At 37.1% G+C, this 16,465-nt stretch overlaps 1 protein-coding gene across 3 annotated transcripts in view; it reads right to left on the bottom strand.

Moving 5' to 3' along the window:
• Positions 1-16,465, bottom strand: part of OXSR1 (oxidative stress responsive 1) — a 72,208-nt gene that overhangs the window by 5,689 nt on the left and 50,054 nt on the right. For 2 of the 3 annotated variants that reach the window (XM_021717713.1, XM_021717712.1), the window contains exons 10-13: positions 10,094-10,216; positions 7,323-7,358; positions 4,245-4,391; positions 2,746-2,810 (exon numbers count right to left, since the gene is read on the bottom strand). In XM_021717713.1, coding sequence (XP_021573388.1) covers positions 2,746-2,810; positions 4,245-4,391; positions 7,323-7,358; positions 10,094-10,216 — 371 coding nt within the window. Of the gene's footprint in view, positions 1-2,745; positions 2,811-4,086; positions 4,392-7,322; positions 7,359-10,093; positions 10,217-16,465 lie in introns of those variants that run through there. The other variant, XM_021717714.1, reaches the window with a different exon arrangement.

The following is a 16,465-nucleotide window of genomic DNA, read 5'->3' as shown; positions in this document are numbered from 1 at the left end:
CACATATTAGGAAAGCTGTGCCTCAAGAAAGATTGTTCTGTTCCCACAGATCTTGATTTATCCTGATGTGTTCACAGTGCAGGCCTCAGAGCAAACAACAGACTGATCATCTAATCATCCCACAACCCTTTTCATCTCTGTCCCTCATCGAGCAATATAAAAATTGCATGCTTTTGAGGAAATTCTTATATGCCCACTCCCATCCTTATTTGCACTAAGATGATCATATGAAACTAAAAGGAAAATCTGTATGGGCACAGAAAAGTGTGACTAAAATGGTACAGAATGCTTTTTCATCCTTCTTACCCACTACACATAGGGAAGCACCTTGTCTACCAGTGGTGATGAGTCATGGCAGACTCAAAAAAACGAAAAACATGACAATTTCTCAAATTCCACAGGAGTTCAAAGAATACATGTGATTGGGATAATAAGGAAAAACTTTTGAAGTAGTTTTTAGATAGGACTTAATGGATAGGCAGGATTTGAGTAGGAAGAGAGAATGAGGAAAGGAATCAGGTCCATACTGGCAGCAGAGTTAATACATGTCTCCAGAAATTCAAGCTCACTGGTATGGTACAGTTACAGTGATTACCACATCACGTACTGAGACTAACCAGGTTTCTTGGAGGTTCTGGTTGAAGGCACAGAAATCAGAACACTGTATCTAAAGGCAGACATGCCTGATCACTTAGGAACCTTATCCATTTTATCTAAACAATGTAGAGCGTTTAGGTCTATTTGACAAATAATATAGTTGACAATGTGCTTAACATACAGCTACCCATCTCAAACATAACCCAGCCCCAAGTGGTTTCCCCTGCATTGTCTTTTCTCTACACTGTACACACAGACTTATACTTCTGCGTGTATTGTATACTACTGAAAATTTGCCTTTACAGTTGTATAATTACATACTACAAATCAACTTCCAACCTAGACTTGATTATAAAGGGAGTCATTTCATCTTCTCTCTCCTAGGTATCCTTCTGCAGTATCTGAGAGTGTTATACATAGTCTCTGCTTAATACATAATTGTTCAATCTTTCTGAAAGCTGAATAAAATTCAGACTGAAATATTCAGCACAAGTTTAGTGATTTAACTGGCATGCCAGGCACAAATACCTTCAAAGACAACAACATGGTAAAATGGATTAGATGTGTTTCTTATCATCACTTCTGGCCATTTAACTTTAAGGTCTTCACAGGGAGAATAAGAACCCAGCCTCCTACTTACATAAACAATCTGCAGCACAGTTCATCAAACAACCACTCTCAAAAAAACTAACTATACCACTTTTAAGTACTTCCTCCACCTTCCTGAAGCACATGCCAAATAGTATTTTTGTACTGTCTATTAACTGCTGTAAGACCTCAAAACAATTTTTTTTAAAGGGACAAGTGGTATTCTTTATTTACAATTAAAATAGCATGAGGCTGGGCTGGGCATGGTGGCTCAAGCCTGTAATTCCAGCACTTTGGGAGGCCGAGGCGAGAGGATTACTTAAGCCCAGGAATTCAAGACAAAGTCTAGGCAATTCAGCAAGAATCTCACCTCTACAAAGAAAAAAAATCAAGAAAATTAGCCAGGCATGGTGGTGCGTGCCTATAGCCCCAGTTACTCAGGAGGCTGAGGTAGAAGGATCACCTGAGCCCAGGAAGAGAGGCTATGGTGAGCCATGATTGTGCCACTGCACACTCCAGTACAAGTGACAGAGGGAGACCCCAACTCAAAAACTAAATAAATAAATAACATGAGGTTACCAAGATATTCTATTAATTCAGAACTAGTTGAGATGAGACCAGGTATACTGAGTAGGCTTCTGTAAAAGAAAGATAACCAAATCTGCTTTCTTCACATATATGGCATAATTTCATTGCTTCTAGTGGTAAGATCAAAATGTTCTCCAAACAGTTCTTGCTACCTCTATCTCTAATTATGGCCTTACCGAGAAGACAACTAGTATTCATATATAGAAGGGGAACAACTCAATGGTAATTCAGTGGAACTCTTAATAAACTAGTTAGTAAGTTTAAAAGGGCTCAGACTATCTCAGGTGATGCTTTAACACTAATTTTTTTTTCAAATGCATTTGTGAGTAGAAGGGACACAATTAGAGCAACATAATAGCCACAGCTACTGTGACAAGAATCCAACTACTGGCAGAGGTGAGGGAGTTAAAATGAATAGATTGCTATCTATAGCACTTCCTGCTAAGCAACTGCCAGGACCTCTCTACATGCCCCCACCATAAACCACCAATTTAGAATACTTGCTATAAAACAGAGAAGCACACTAAAAATAGACTAAAGATTTCCTTTTTATGTTCCAAGGCCTTTTTTAGATCTATTGCAATCAAAAAGCCCTTCCCCACTTAAATTGTTGATCTCAGAGTCCACTGTGCTTATACAGTCACAATTATAAGAAGCTAGCAAGTGCTACTACCCTAAAAACTGTTCCTCAATTTCAGACCACGCTTCCTAACCCAAACTAGCTATAATGCAAATGCACAAACTCATCGCCTTAATATAAAGACAACTAAGAGAACATGCGCATCTGTTAGTCACAGCACCTGTTAACACCCAGGTCCTCAGGCTGTAGCTCTTATTTCTGAGGAAATAATACACCCCTGCAAGAAAACAGCACGTTGTGCTGGGAGGACATGCAATCCTGTCCAGTTACTCTCAGGCACAGACTATAACAGCACATGCAAGATATTCAAAAAACAAAACATGTCTACTTACCTTAATCTTAGTACTAGACTGATTGGGACCTTGGTTTCTTGTGAACCTGCTCCTGAAGACACAGTCTAGAAAGCATCAAAAGGTATAAAGTCATTGCCTGAAACATTAAGAGTGGAAGTGACTGATGGTCATCTGTAAAGGAATCATCTACTTTGCAGGGCTTTTCTTCATTCCAGCTAAGTTCATGCTAATCCCTAGGACATTCCCTCCTGTGGGAGGACATGCACTCCAAAGCAGCAACAAAAGCTGAATGTCAGCCTAAGTCAAACACAATTAGAAAGATCATTCTCAAACCCAGATGAAATTCCATACATAGCCACATTTTTACATTTTGTATTCTGAGACTCCTGTTCCCTCTACAAGGATGAAAAGCATGAAGCTAGGTATTTCACTTAAAAAAAAAACCTGCCAGTGTACCATATGGCAACACAAAAGGTAGGGCTGGAACCAGCTGCCCTTCAGGAATCTGTCCAATCCACACGTAGGTTCCAAACTTGTTATGGCTAAACTAATCTCCTCTGAAAACTGTACAGTGATCCCTTGCTTATGGGAGGACACACATTCTATTTAAGTTGTTTATAAAATGAATCCAATCTTTCATCAGTGTTCCTAAGAAAACTGTATCCTTCCCCATATGATGGGTAGAAATAGAAACCTTAGGAAAATGCAAAGGTCAAATGAAGTCAGTGCCATGACTAACTGAAAGTGCTTAAAGCAGTGGTCTCCAAAGGCAGAATACAAGATGACCTACTGGGGTGCAAAAGAAAAACATCAGAACTTTAATTTCTATTTATTTTCATCTAAAATGTTGGAACATAAAATGTTGGAACTTCTAATGTTTAACAAATGATTGACACTGAGACTCTAACCATGAGGTTTCCTGAGGAGAGAGTGAGAGCTATGCAGCATACAGTGGTCCATAGTGTGGCCCTCAGTCACTCGGCCACTATCAGCGTAGTATGATTTGATAAAGTTTGTGTGTGCCTGGAAAAAATGGGCTTAGATAACAGTGCCAAGTTTTAATAATAAAATCAACCCTCACAAAATGGACAAATATCTGAAAAAGAGTAATGCAAAAAAACCATGGATAGGAGAGAACACGAATAAATAATACCAGTATGAGTGAGCAAAAAATTAGTCCAGCTGATGATTCTCCTAGTTTCTGCTGAACTCCTCTGCTGCATTCTGAAGTTAAATAGTTAAATGTGATAATGATCTTATGCAGAGTCAAGAAATTAGCCAAAATTTTTTACGTTTTGGAGTATTTCCACATTTTCCAACTTATTTTGTTGTTTTAAAACTTGTGTGATCCTTGTAAAAACAAACAAACAAAACTCTTATCTGCACACGCTTAAAATTGTGAAGATGACTATGAATTTCTAGCTTGTTTCAAAGTTTACCAAGACATCAATCTGATTACATTAGGTTGTGTTCCACATAAATATCTACCTTTTTCACCTACCCACAAGGATGCCCACTGCAGCATATCCCCACTTTACCTGGGCTGTTTTTGCTGGCTCTGTGGGGGGTGGGAGAGAGACTTGAGTTGGCTGTGTAGGCATCTGCCCTGCTGGTTGAGGTAGATGAGCAGAGATCTGTTCTGGAACTTGGAGCAAAGTAGCCACAGGATCAGCTGCTGGAAAGAGCTGTAGCAAAAACACACAGAAACTACTGCTTAAGTTGAATGGAAAAGAAAGCAGGTCTACTGTCAGCCAAGTGCAGATTTATGGGGTGACATTTTAAAAGTAGTTTTTGTGTAGTGTACAGTTTTTGTGTATCACTACTTCTCTGAATATATATATTTCAAATGGAAGTCAAATACTTCTAGGATTTTAAACTTTTAACAACCCTGTGAGGTATAATTTACATTCCTCTGAATTCATTCACAGGAAGTATACAATTAAATTATTTTTGCATAATATATAGTATTGTGCAACCATCACCAAAATCCAGTTTTAGAACACTCCCATCATCCTAAAGGGTTTTCTTGTGCCCATTAATAGTTAATTCCTGCTTCCATACCCAGACTCAGGCAATAAGTGACCTTTCTATTTCTATAAATTTGCCTTTCCTGGATATTTCATATATATGTAATCATACAATGTGTAGTCTTTTGTGCTTGGTTTATTTACTTTGCATTATATTTACTTTTAACCACATCTATTCCATCCTCTATGCTCAGCAAAACGGTATCTCCAAAATACAGATTTAAGAATGTAATACAAAATTACAGAAGGTACATCTTTCTATGTGTGGGTGCTTTCTACTACTTATAAAGACAATCAACTGATGACTCCTTAATATATCTGAAATGCATTTCCAAAGTTCATGCAAAGATTCATAACTAACATAGATAACATATATATTATTTTGTATGTTTGACATACTTCATAACCTTTAATTATGCTCAAAATTATATAGTTAGTGGGGAGGAAAACACAATGGCCAAAATGTATAGTTGAAGAGGAAAAAAATTCAAAGGGAAATAACAGAGGCCTAATAGCTGACAGTAAATAAGCTAACATTATATAATCAAAGAGACAGGTGAGTAAAATCTTGTGCTTATTTAGCTTCATATATATAAGAGGAAGTCATAAGTTACTCATTGGTTCTAGATTTTTATAGAAAAATAGAACCTTAAGATTACTTTTGAAAATTTTAACTATTGATACTATTTCAAAAGAATATTTAGCTTCTAAATTGTATGCATTTATGTTTATAGTAACAACGAAAGGATACATAAAACAAAGTAATGAGAGGATGTGGAAACACTGGAACCCGTGTGCACAGTTGGTGGGAATGTAAAATGGTGCAGCCTCCATGGAAAAACAGTATGGTGGTCCCTCAAAAAACTAAAAATAGAATTACCACATGACCCAGCAATTTTCCTTCTAGGTATATACCTAAAAGAACTGAAAGTGGGGTCTCGAAGAATATTTGTACACCCATGTTCACAACAGCACTATTCACAATGGCTAAAAGGCAGAAGAAATCCAAGTGTCCAATGACAGATGAATAAACAAAATACAGTAAACACATATATTCAAAATGGGATATTATTTAACCTTAAAAAGTAAGCACATTCTGTAGCATTCTGACATATGTTACAATACTAATGAAACTTGCAGACATTAAGCTAAGTGAAACAAGTCAGTAACAAAAGGACAAATACTGTATTGATTCCACTTATCTGAGGTACATAGAATAGTCAAATTCAAATTCATAGAGACAAGATATAGAATAATGGTTGTCAGTGGCTTGAGGGTGAGGGAGAATGAGGAATTACTGCTTAATTGGCACAGTTTTAGTTTGAGAAGATAAAGTAGTCTTGAAGATGGATGACGGCGATGGTTGTGGTACAGTGTGAATATACTTAATGCCATTGAACTATACACTTGAAAATAATCTTAAGGTGGTAAACTTTTTTATAATACGTGAATCTTATCACAAATTTTTTTAAAAATGAGCATGATAATTCCAGTATTCAGCAAGAGTTCACATGGAGATGATATTTAGGCAAAGGAAAAGGGAGGAGACTAACAAGAAAAGCTCTGGATAATCTGAAAAATACCTTCTCATTCAACTTCTGAAAAATTAAGAATTAGTCAAGGTAGGTTACATTAGAACAAATAATTCTAAAATGTCAGTGGATTAAAATAAAAGATGTTGCTTGCACACATTTCAAGGTTCTCTCTTACCAGCTGGGGCTAATAAACTCAGTGTCATCAGGGATGTAGGTCATGGTGGCAGGGAGACACAGGGTATCACAAGGGGCTCTTACTTCTGCTAACATGTTATTGGCCAAGGTAGCTGACAGGACTATATGTAATTTCACGGGGCAGGGAAATACAATTCTATCATGTAATAAGAGGAGCCAGACATATTAGTGAAAAACAGTTCTAACATAAGTTGTCAGATACTAGCCTGTTGATATGCTAAGGTACAGTATTTCTTTTCAGTCTTAAACAATACAGTTCTATGTAAACAAATCATGTACATAATCTTGTATACAAATAATGAACTATGTATACAAAAGTGAAAAAAATTGTTACTTTTTTGCATAGGGGAGAGAATAAAATTGGTTTAAAAGCAAGAGATGTGTGTGCCATTAAACCAAATACTAAGCTCAGAATGAAGATGCTGCCAGAAGGAAGAACATATGACAGAATGAACCCAGGAAATGATTGTTCTTCTTGAGTAATGAGAATGAAGAAAGCCAGCCTTAACAGGATTCTGTTTAGTAGTATTTCCTATCATATTGACAAAGTAACTACAGAAAACAGTCTATTTCACAAGAGAAGAGGCTGAAAGGAAAATTCCAAAAGGAAAGGTGGCATTTGACAAATTCCTGGACAAATAATGCAAAACGGTTACCTTTTATTTCAAGCAGTCCAAGTCAAAAAAGCAATTCATAAAGTCAAGCAAGCAAGGAAGAACATTATGTGTCCTTGGACCAACTTTTAAAATTCAACTGGTATGTTGCACTCTTATTTAGGCACACACATGTTAACAGAAATCATTAAAATTAAAAAAAGCACATATACTTTAACAAGAATTCGATAATCACAATTTCTTACCTCAGAATTTGATATTGACTCTTTCACTCGGGGAGACTAAAAGAATACAAAAAAGGATGCTTGTTAACTCAGAACTCAGGTTACTTGCAGTCCGTCCCAAACTGCAAGTAATGTTGAATGCAAGTCAACTCCATTTAATTCTGATCCATATATTAACTCACTGGCAACACTAGTGAAAGTTTTCTGAAAAAAGAAAACTCATGATGCTACTGTATTCTTTGTCCAGGTAACCTGCAACAAATGCATCAATGTACTTGTTATATCTTTAAATTCCACAACTTGAACTTTATAAGCAAACATAACAGGACTGTCTCAGGCAGTAGGGTAGGCAAATTCTCCAAAGTAAAATTATTTCTAGTAATCATAAAGATATTATGTGCACAAAATCCCAGACCAAACTTGAACCTGTAAGCTAATTCAACACATTCTCAAAGCAGAATAATTCTGATTATGGACTTTAGTGCAGAAAACTCTTTAAAATATTGAAAGAAAAGGCCCGTTGTCCTGGAATTCTATACCCTGCAAACATCTTTTCAAAACTAAGGTGAATGAGACATTTTCAGACATAAAACTCTAAAGAAATCATCACTAACCAACCTACAATACAAAAAATACTAAGAAAAGTTCTTCTGATTTGAGAAAAATAATATAAAGATGAAAACCTAGATCCACACAAGAATCTTTATTATGAATATGTGCAGAATTTTGTCAAAGCCTTTCTCAGAATCTATGAAAATAGAAATATTATTTATTTTCTCCATAGCTCTATTAATACTATGAGATCTCCTAGTATTGAATCACCACTGTAACCCCAACCCATTTGGTCACGATATATATTCTTTTCTTAATGTAGATCAATTTAGTTTCTCTTTCTTTTTTTCTTTTTTGCGTAGGGGGGTCTCACTCTATCACCTAGACTGGAGGGCAGTGGCACAATCATAGCTCACCACAGCCTCAAACTCCTGGGCTCAAGCAATCCTCCCTCCTCAGCCTCCTGAATAGCTGGGACTACAGATGCATGCCACCACACACGGCTCATTTTTTTTATTTTTTGTATAGACAGGATCTTGCTATGTTGCCCAGGCTGATCTCAAACTCCTGGACTCAAGCTATCCTCCCACCTTGGCCTCCCAAAGTGCTGGGATTACAGGTGTGAGCTATCACACCTGGCCCAATTTAGTTTTAAAAGATTCACCTTCATAAAAATAATTCATGAGCCGGGCTCGGTGGCTCAGCCTGTAATCCCGCGCCTTTGGGAGGCTGAGGTGAGTGGATTGCCTGAGCCCGCGGGTTCGAGACCCGCCTGGGCAGCGAGACCTCATCTCTACAATAAATCAAAAAATCAGCCGGGCGTGGAGCGCATGCCTGTAATTCCAGCTACTTGAAAGGCTGAGGCGGAAGGATCGCCGGAGCCCAGCAGGCGAGGTTGCGGTGGCCGGGAGCGGCCATTGCACTCCAGTCTGGGCAACAGAGTGAGACTCCAACTCAAAAAAAAAAAAAAAATAATAATAATTCATGGTCTCAAATGGTATAAAAATAACATGAAAAATACTGAACAGAAAGCAACTTATTCTGAGGACTAAGTATATAATTGTCTATGCTTTTTAGATACCAGTGTTTCAGGTTATAAAAGAGCTACAGTAACTATTTCAGAACTACTACATCTCTCTTACAATGGCTAAAGAGTAATAATCTGATACTAAGTAACAATAATTTATCTTTCCAAGTATTTTTTAGTCATAGAGAAAAACAGCATCATTATCCCTTTCATAGGAAGTTAAAACTACAAGGTTCATGTAGCTCTAGCTTCTTTTAGTTGCTTTAATATTACATGAGAATGTCAATTGAGAGAGGAATCGCATGAAAAAGTAAAGGATCCAAAGTCTCACAGTTAGGACAAACATTAAACTCACAATTGTATGTAAACTAATGTTTGCAATTATCTTTTGAAGAGTTTTTCCAAGCTTAGAGCTTAGTAAATTTTTGCCAGTTTTCATTGGCAAGGCCTTTACAGAGAGCTCTGCAAAAGGACTAGACTCAAAGACTTCACTGGATAAACGAGGTCAAGAAACACTCAATACTGACCAACAAAGAGTTGTAAGTACTTTCACCAAAGCAGATCCTAAAAGCAGGCAGAGACAGACCACTACGCAACCATTCATTGCACAAAATCAGTCCTGAGCAGCTAAAGGTACAACACTCTCAAATACCTGCTTTCCTATGTACATTTCTATTCTTGGGAATGAGTCCTGACAATCACCTTGAGGCAGTAGTAGCTTTAGGCAAGAGTCACGAGATGAACCAAAAGGAAGACCCTTGTCTTCACTGCTTTTAGCAAAAACTAACACACACATACACATGCACATGCAGAAGACAGATAGCCAGTATAGACCAGGTGAAGAAGAGATACACTATTCAGGTAGAATAACAGACTTTATGGGCAAAGTTCCTACAGCTAGGCCTTCAAGTTCATTAACCTGCAAGGCCATTAATCCTTCTAACTGGCCATTAATCCTATCTGGTATATTTTGCAGCTCAGACATTGTAGTTTTCATCTCTAGATTTGGGTCATTTTTATACATGCTAAATATTGTCACGTTCAAATAGATATGTTGGTCCAATTTTCCAAGCAGAATTAACCGGGTTCCTGTTAATAAGCTGTTAAAGAAAATTTCATCACTAATAATTATATTCTTTATATTTTAGCTGATTAAGCTGAACAAGAATCACAGAAAGTTCTAGCTAAAGCAGAAGAGTTTAACAAAATTTACCCTGAGTTGTGAAATTGCTGCTTTCCCTTCCTCACTTTCTTCATCAAATTCATCATCACTCCACTCCCAGCCTCCATCTTCTGTCTTATGAAGACGACCACTGGAACCTGGCACTCTCCGAACCTGCTCATTAGGCAAGAGACTAGGTTTGTGGTAGTGTTTCACATTTACTAAACAGAAAACTCAAACATATTTCTCTCTTGTTTTATCACTTCATCCCATTAAGTAGAAAGCGCTCGTATACAAATTCATATCCTTTAACCCTTACTTGTTCTCTGTCTACAATCTCTACTATCTGTCTTTAGTTACAACCACTCACCTTCCCCATATTTCTATACTCTGAGTCCAAATATCAACACGTGAAGCTACAGGTCAAATCTGATTAATGTTCTAGTATTCTGGGACACATAAAGGGGGGAAAAAAGAGGTTTTGAGTCCTCATAACAAATAAATCCAAACAAGAAAAGTCTGTTCTTTTTTCTTTTTAATTTTTAAAATAAAAACTATACTTGCACCTAATAATTTCAAGAGAACTGTGCAAGTTTTCTCAAGAAAAACAGCAATCGCCTAACCTTCATCTTCCTCTCCTTAGGCGACTACTTTCAACTCATTTTAGCTTATTATTTTGGAATTTACACCCATCTCTCTAATGTGTTCCTATCATCACTCATTGATTTTTTTTGGTTTTAGGAATTATCTATGGGACTCTCCACAATAGAAGACAAGAATTTAACTCTATTATCAACCCTTTTATACTTTTCTCAAGATATATTGTAATTTTGGTAAGCTCAATATTCAGTGCTTATATAACATTATATATACATGGCACTCAAAGTTGAGCCTTATTATATACTATCATTTTTGTTTCCCTTGGAGTTAATTCTTATTCTGTCTCAGCTATGTAAATCTCCTCTCACCACATTCAAATGCATTTAGGCATTCTGTCAATATAGTCTTCTCGAAGACGACTCTCACCAGAACCTCCCAGGTTTCACACCAGGTCTATTTCACATCTCACCCTGCCATCACCCAGGTCATTGTGCGTCCTGGATCACATGGTTTCTCTATTTTTAGTTTAAGCACTTCCTCCACTATTAGCATTTATTAAAGCCACACATTCTAAACGTATCTTGACTCATTCCTAGTTGGTTTTTGCTTTTTTAAAGCTGGGTTAAAAATAATTTTCTTTCATAATTTTAAAGATAACTGTTTCATTTATGTGGCCTTCCTAAGTATTACTGAAGTCATTCATTGTGACTCCTGTTCTTATTTGTGACATTTCTCCCCTTCTCTAGAAGACTGCAGATTCTTCATTTTGCCTCCTGTATTCTAACCTATCAGGGTTGTGTGCATCAGTGTCAGTCGACTTTTTTTTTTTTTTTTTTTGAGTCGGAGTCTCACTCTGTTGCCCAAGCTGGAGTGCAGTGGCACGCTCACAGTCACCGCAGCCTCGATCTGTTGAGCTCAGGCAATCCTTCCGTCTCAGCCTTCCAAGTACCTATAGGTACCTGTAGGTAGTGTACCTACAGGCGTACACTACCACTCCCAGCTAATTTTTTGATTTATTGTAGAGACGAGGTCTCACCAAGTTGCCCAGGCTCGTCTCGAACCCCTGAGCTCAGGCAATCCTCTCGCCTCAGCCTCCCAAAGTGCTGGGATTACAGGCTAGAGCCTCTGCGCCCAGTCGCCGTCTATTTTTATTCATTGTGCTGGGTACTCTGGCTCCTTCAATCTAGAAATTCATGACCATCAGTTTTAGACATTTTTCTTAAATTATTTCTTCAATGATTTCCTCTCTTGTTTTTCTCAGTTCTTTTCTGAGAAAAGTCTTGTTACTTAAATGCTGAAGCTTTTCAAATGATCCTCTAATATTCTCGTCTTTACTCTTTCATTATCTACATATGGGCCTTTAGGTTTTCCTTCCTGGGAAGTTTCCTCAACTCTATCCTATAACCTCTGTACTCAACTTATCATTTCTTCTATGTTTTCAATTTCCAAGAGCCTTTTGGGTATGGCATGTTTTGTAGGGGATGATTAAAAATGTTCCAAATTTGATTACAGTGATGGCTGTAAAACTCCGAATATACTAAAAATCACTGAATGGTATACTTTCAACGGGTAGGTTGTATGGTATATGAATTACATCTCACTAAAGCTATTATTTTAAAATAGGGAGCATTCAGAGAACAGCACCACTACCAACAAAAGGTATGTTCTGAATTCTCTTAGGCAGGCCTAGGAGTAGAATCGCTAGGTTATGTCACTCTTTTTCCCCTTTGAGGAACTGTCAGACTGTTTGTCAAAGTGGCCGTACCATTTTACATTCCTGTCACCAGTTCGGAAGGGTTCTTATTTCTCCACATCTTTACCAACAGTTATTGTGTGTCTTTTTTATTATAGCCATCCTTATGGGATGTGCAGTCACATTTCATTATTATTTTGATTTGCATTTCTCTGATGGCTAATAATATTGAGCATCTTTTCATGTGTTTATTGGTCATTTGTGTATCTTGTTTGGAGCGATTTCTATTCAGATCCTTTGACTTTTTTTAAACTTAAAGTTATCTGTCTTTTTATTATTGAGTTGTAAGAGTTCTTAATCTATTCTAAGACCTGTATCAGATATATAATTCACAAATATTCTCATTCTGTAAGCTATCTCAGTTTCTTGTTTGTGTCTGTTAAAGCACATTTTTTTAAAAATTTATTTTTATTTTTAAAATGTGGGACACAATTCAGGGTTAGGTACATAAATGGTTCTCATACAGGTAAAGTATGGGCACCCGTATTGATGTTACAGAAGCACAAAATTTTTAATTTTATCTATTTTCCCTTTATTGTTTATATTTTTGGTATCATATCTAAGGAAGCTTTGCCTAACTCAAGTTCCTAAAGATTTACCCCAATATTTTCTTCTAAGAGTTTTATAGCTTAGCTCTTACATTTAGGCGTACAATTTATTTTCTGTTAATTTTTTTGTAAGATGAGAGGAAAAGACCTAACTTTATTATTTTGCATGGGGACATTCAGTTGTTCCAGTACTGAATTGTGTTTACCCACTGAATTGTCTTAGCACAATGCTTCTTTTTAAAATAGTGCCATGTTTATCTTTTATGAATACAAACTCTAAAAAGTCATGATTTTATTTAAACTGTCTTCCTTATACAGTTCATTTTATGTTTCTTTTTTTCCTGTGTTTGTCTTCTATCTTTCGCATTAAGAGGTTTTCCTTGGATATTCTGTGATACTATATTTCTGCTTAATTTACGAGCAAGGAACTAAAACACTGGAAGTACTGAGCTCTTAAGTGAGTGGAGTTTGCTTTACTGTAGAGTGATCTCGGTGGGCATTTCACAGGGGAACTCCCAGTGTCAGTACCTTTAAGTTTTTCCTCTTGGCCAATGTCTTGCCTAGGGATTAATAAGCTTTAATGTCTGTGTTCCAGGAGATGAATAAAGCATGACCAGGAGTTCTTAGCATTCAGTATATAAGCATTCACTTAAACACACTGTTTCAGTAAATTACTTCAACTGGGCCTTCAGTTCAAAGATCATTTCGTTTACCTTTCTGCAGAATAAACCTCTAGGCACCTCTTGGAGTGCGGCATGGAGTAGGAAGAGGAACCAGAGTTGATCTCTATCTTAAGACTTCAATTAATCCTCCTGTTTTTAGCCCTACTTTCGCTCTCATTTCTCTAGGTATCTATCTAGCACCAGGCATCACTCATTCTCCTACCTATTGGGATTTGCTGTATAAGGTAGCTTCCAAGCTTTTTTTTCTCTTTTTTTTTGGAGTTGAAATCTCACTGCAGTCCAGGTTGGAGTGCAGTGGCACGCTCATAGCCATTGCAGCCTCAACCTGCTGGGCTCAGGCAATCCTTCCACCTCAGCCTTCCAAGTAGCTGGAACTTAAAGGCGTGTGCTACCACACACCCAGCTAATTTTTCTTGATTTATTGTAGAGACATGGTCTTACCTAGTTGCTCAGGCTGATCTCGAACCTCTGGGCTCAGGCAATCCTCTCACCTTCGCCTCCCAAAGTGCTGGGATTATAGGCATGAGCCACCATGCCTGGCTCCATGCTTTCTTTAATGCCACCTTACATGCCTCTGATTTGCCAAGTTACCATTAATTAGTATCATAATTTTGAAAATTTGGTTATGGCTTTAATTTCTCCCATTTTTTGTCCATTTGGGATTTATGCCTTTTTATTCTCTTAACAGTTCTTTTAGCAGATAATTTTTGGCAGGAGAGTGAAAATAAATGGCAGATATTCACTGTGCTAACTTTGTGAGTCTCACTCTTCCTAAACTGATGGCAGATACTAAATCAACATGTCTCTTAGTTGGGATTTACTGTAAACAATAAATATAAGCATAAAAATTTTAATATATATTCACATTATTTTTAAAATATCTGTATGTCAGAAACTGTTCTAGGCATACTGAAAAGATAACTATGAACTAAAGTCCCTGTTCTCATTAATATATATTCCCATTATATATTCACATTATTTTTAAAATATCTGTATGTCAGAAACTGTTCTAGGCATACTGAAAAGATAACTATAAAGTCCCTGTTCTCATTAAGCTTTTGTTCTAATGGTATAGGAACCCTGTAAACTGTCACATGGTGACAAGTAGAGTAAAGAGACAGAAGGTCACAGAAGGGTACTATTTTAGTAGTCAGAGAAAATTATTCTGAGAAAGGGCCACCTGAATAAAGACCTAAAATGAAGTGAAGGAATGAGCCAAGTAAGTGTTTACCCTAGTGACTAACAAGAAAGTAATATTCCAGGTCCCACTCCCAGAGATATGATTTTAACTGGTTCAGGATGATACTGTTTATGTTTCTTTTTTTAAAATTTAAGTCCCCAGGTGATTCTGATATGTAACAATGGATTATAACTACTAATAAAGATATAAGATATCTCTCTAAAATAGAGACAAGTTAATTGTGCTACCAGTGCTTAGTAAGAATATCATTTCAAGGTACTGAATATACTTTTCTGGTTCTTTGTTTCGTTTTGGTTTGTTTAGTCAGAATCTTACTTTGTCGCCCAGGCTGAAGTGCAGTGGCACAATCATGGCTCAACGCAGAGTCGAACTCCTGGGCTCAGGTAATCCTTCCACCTCAGTCTCCTGAGCAACTGGGATTACAGGTGCACACCACCATAACCAGCTAATTTTTTTGGGAGGGATAGAGACAAGGTCTCACTATGTTTCCCAGGCTGGTCTCAAACTCCCAGATACAAGCATCCTCCTGCCTCAGCCTCCTAAAGTGCTGGGATTACATGTGTGAGCCACCACAACGGGCCTACTTTTCTGGTTCTTTATTAAGTAAAGCTTTCTGAATAATATCAGAATTCCTAGATTAACCACTACTAGACATAAGTATGCTAAGTTCCTGGATGGGCCTACCATTATATCATAAAAGGTTTAAGATCTTTACCTTCTTCCAATCTATCATCAGAAGAAACCCAGACTGCTTCATTTCCTTCACAATGAATAAGTCTGCTTGGAGCAGAGAAGTAAGGGTGGGGAAAAGGAAGGATTTTCTTCTACCTACTGTTCCAGAGGTTCATAAAAGTATAATAATGAAGGAAAAATTTATATGCTATTTTGCCCAAACTGGGATCTTAAAGCATGCCTTATATTCACATTATGCCAAACTTAGTAATTACATACAAGGGGGAACCCCCCAAAAGCCAGAATTTGTTATTTATTAAAAATAATAATTATTAATAATTAAAATAATTTGTTGTTTATTAAAAATTGTATATTTATTTACATGTTTAAATTCCAGTCATCTTGAAAGTACTCTCCATTTGATGCAATACACCTATCAAAATGCTTTTTCTACTGCTCAAAACGGTTTTTGAACTCATCAATTTTGATGCCTTTTAGTGCTTATGCAGTTTTTCTTTTCACTTCCTCATACTGGCTAAATGCTTCCATTTGAGGACATTTTTTCATCAGGAGAAACAGAAAGAAGTTGCTTGGGGTGAGATCAGGTGAATAGGGAGGGTAGGCATATGGGTCATGCTGTTTTGGGTCAAAAACTGCTGAATACACAGTGCAGTGTGGACAGTTGTGCTCCTAAATCACCCATCATGATATGGGCAGATGGGGTGAAAGAATCTCCAAAAAAAATTCACCAAAGCCAAATGCAGCCTCTTAAAATTAACTCTAGCTGGTACACTGACATCAATGGGTTACTAGAACACTTACATAGTGGGAGAAGCCTGTACTACCAGGGGCCTGCCCTCCAAAAAATAACTCCTGGTTTTTTTGGTCCCCCCTCATATGTATAACAAGGTTCTTTTACAGCAAAAGCAGTAGAAAATTTGGAACTAGAAGACAATACTGCGACTT

Source organism: Carlito syrichta, unplaced genomic scaffold (genome assembly GCF_000164805.1).
Source record: "Carlito syrichta isolate Samal-C Ts95f unplaced genomic scaffold, Tarsius_syrichta-2.0.1 Scaffold310396, whole genome shotgun sequence".
Lineage (NCBI taxonomy): Eukaryota > Metazoa > Chordata > Mammalia > Primates > Tarsiidae > Carlito > Carlito syrichta.
This window is presented reverse-complemented; position numbering and strand designations above follow the sequence as displayed.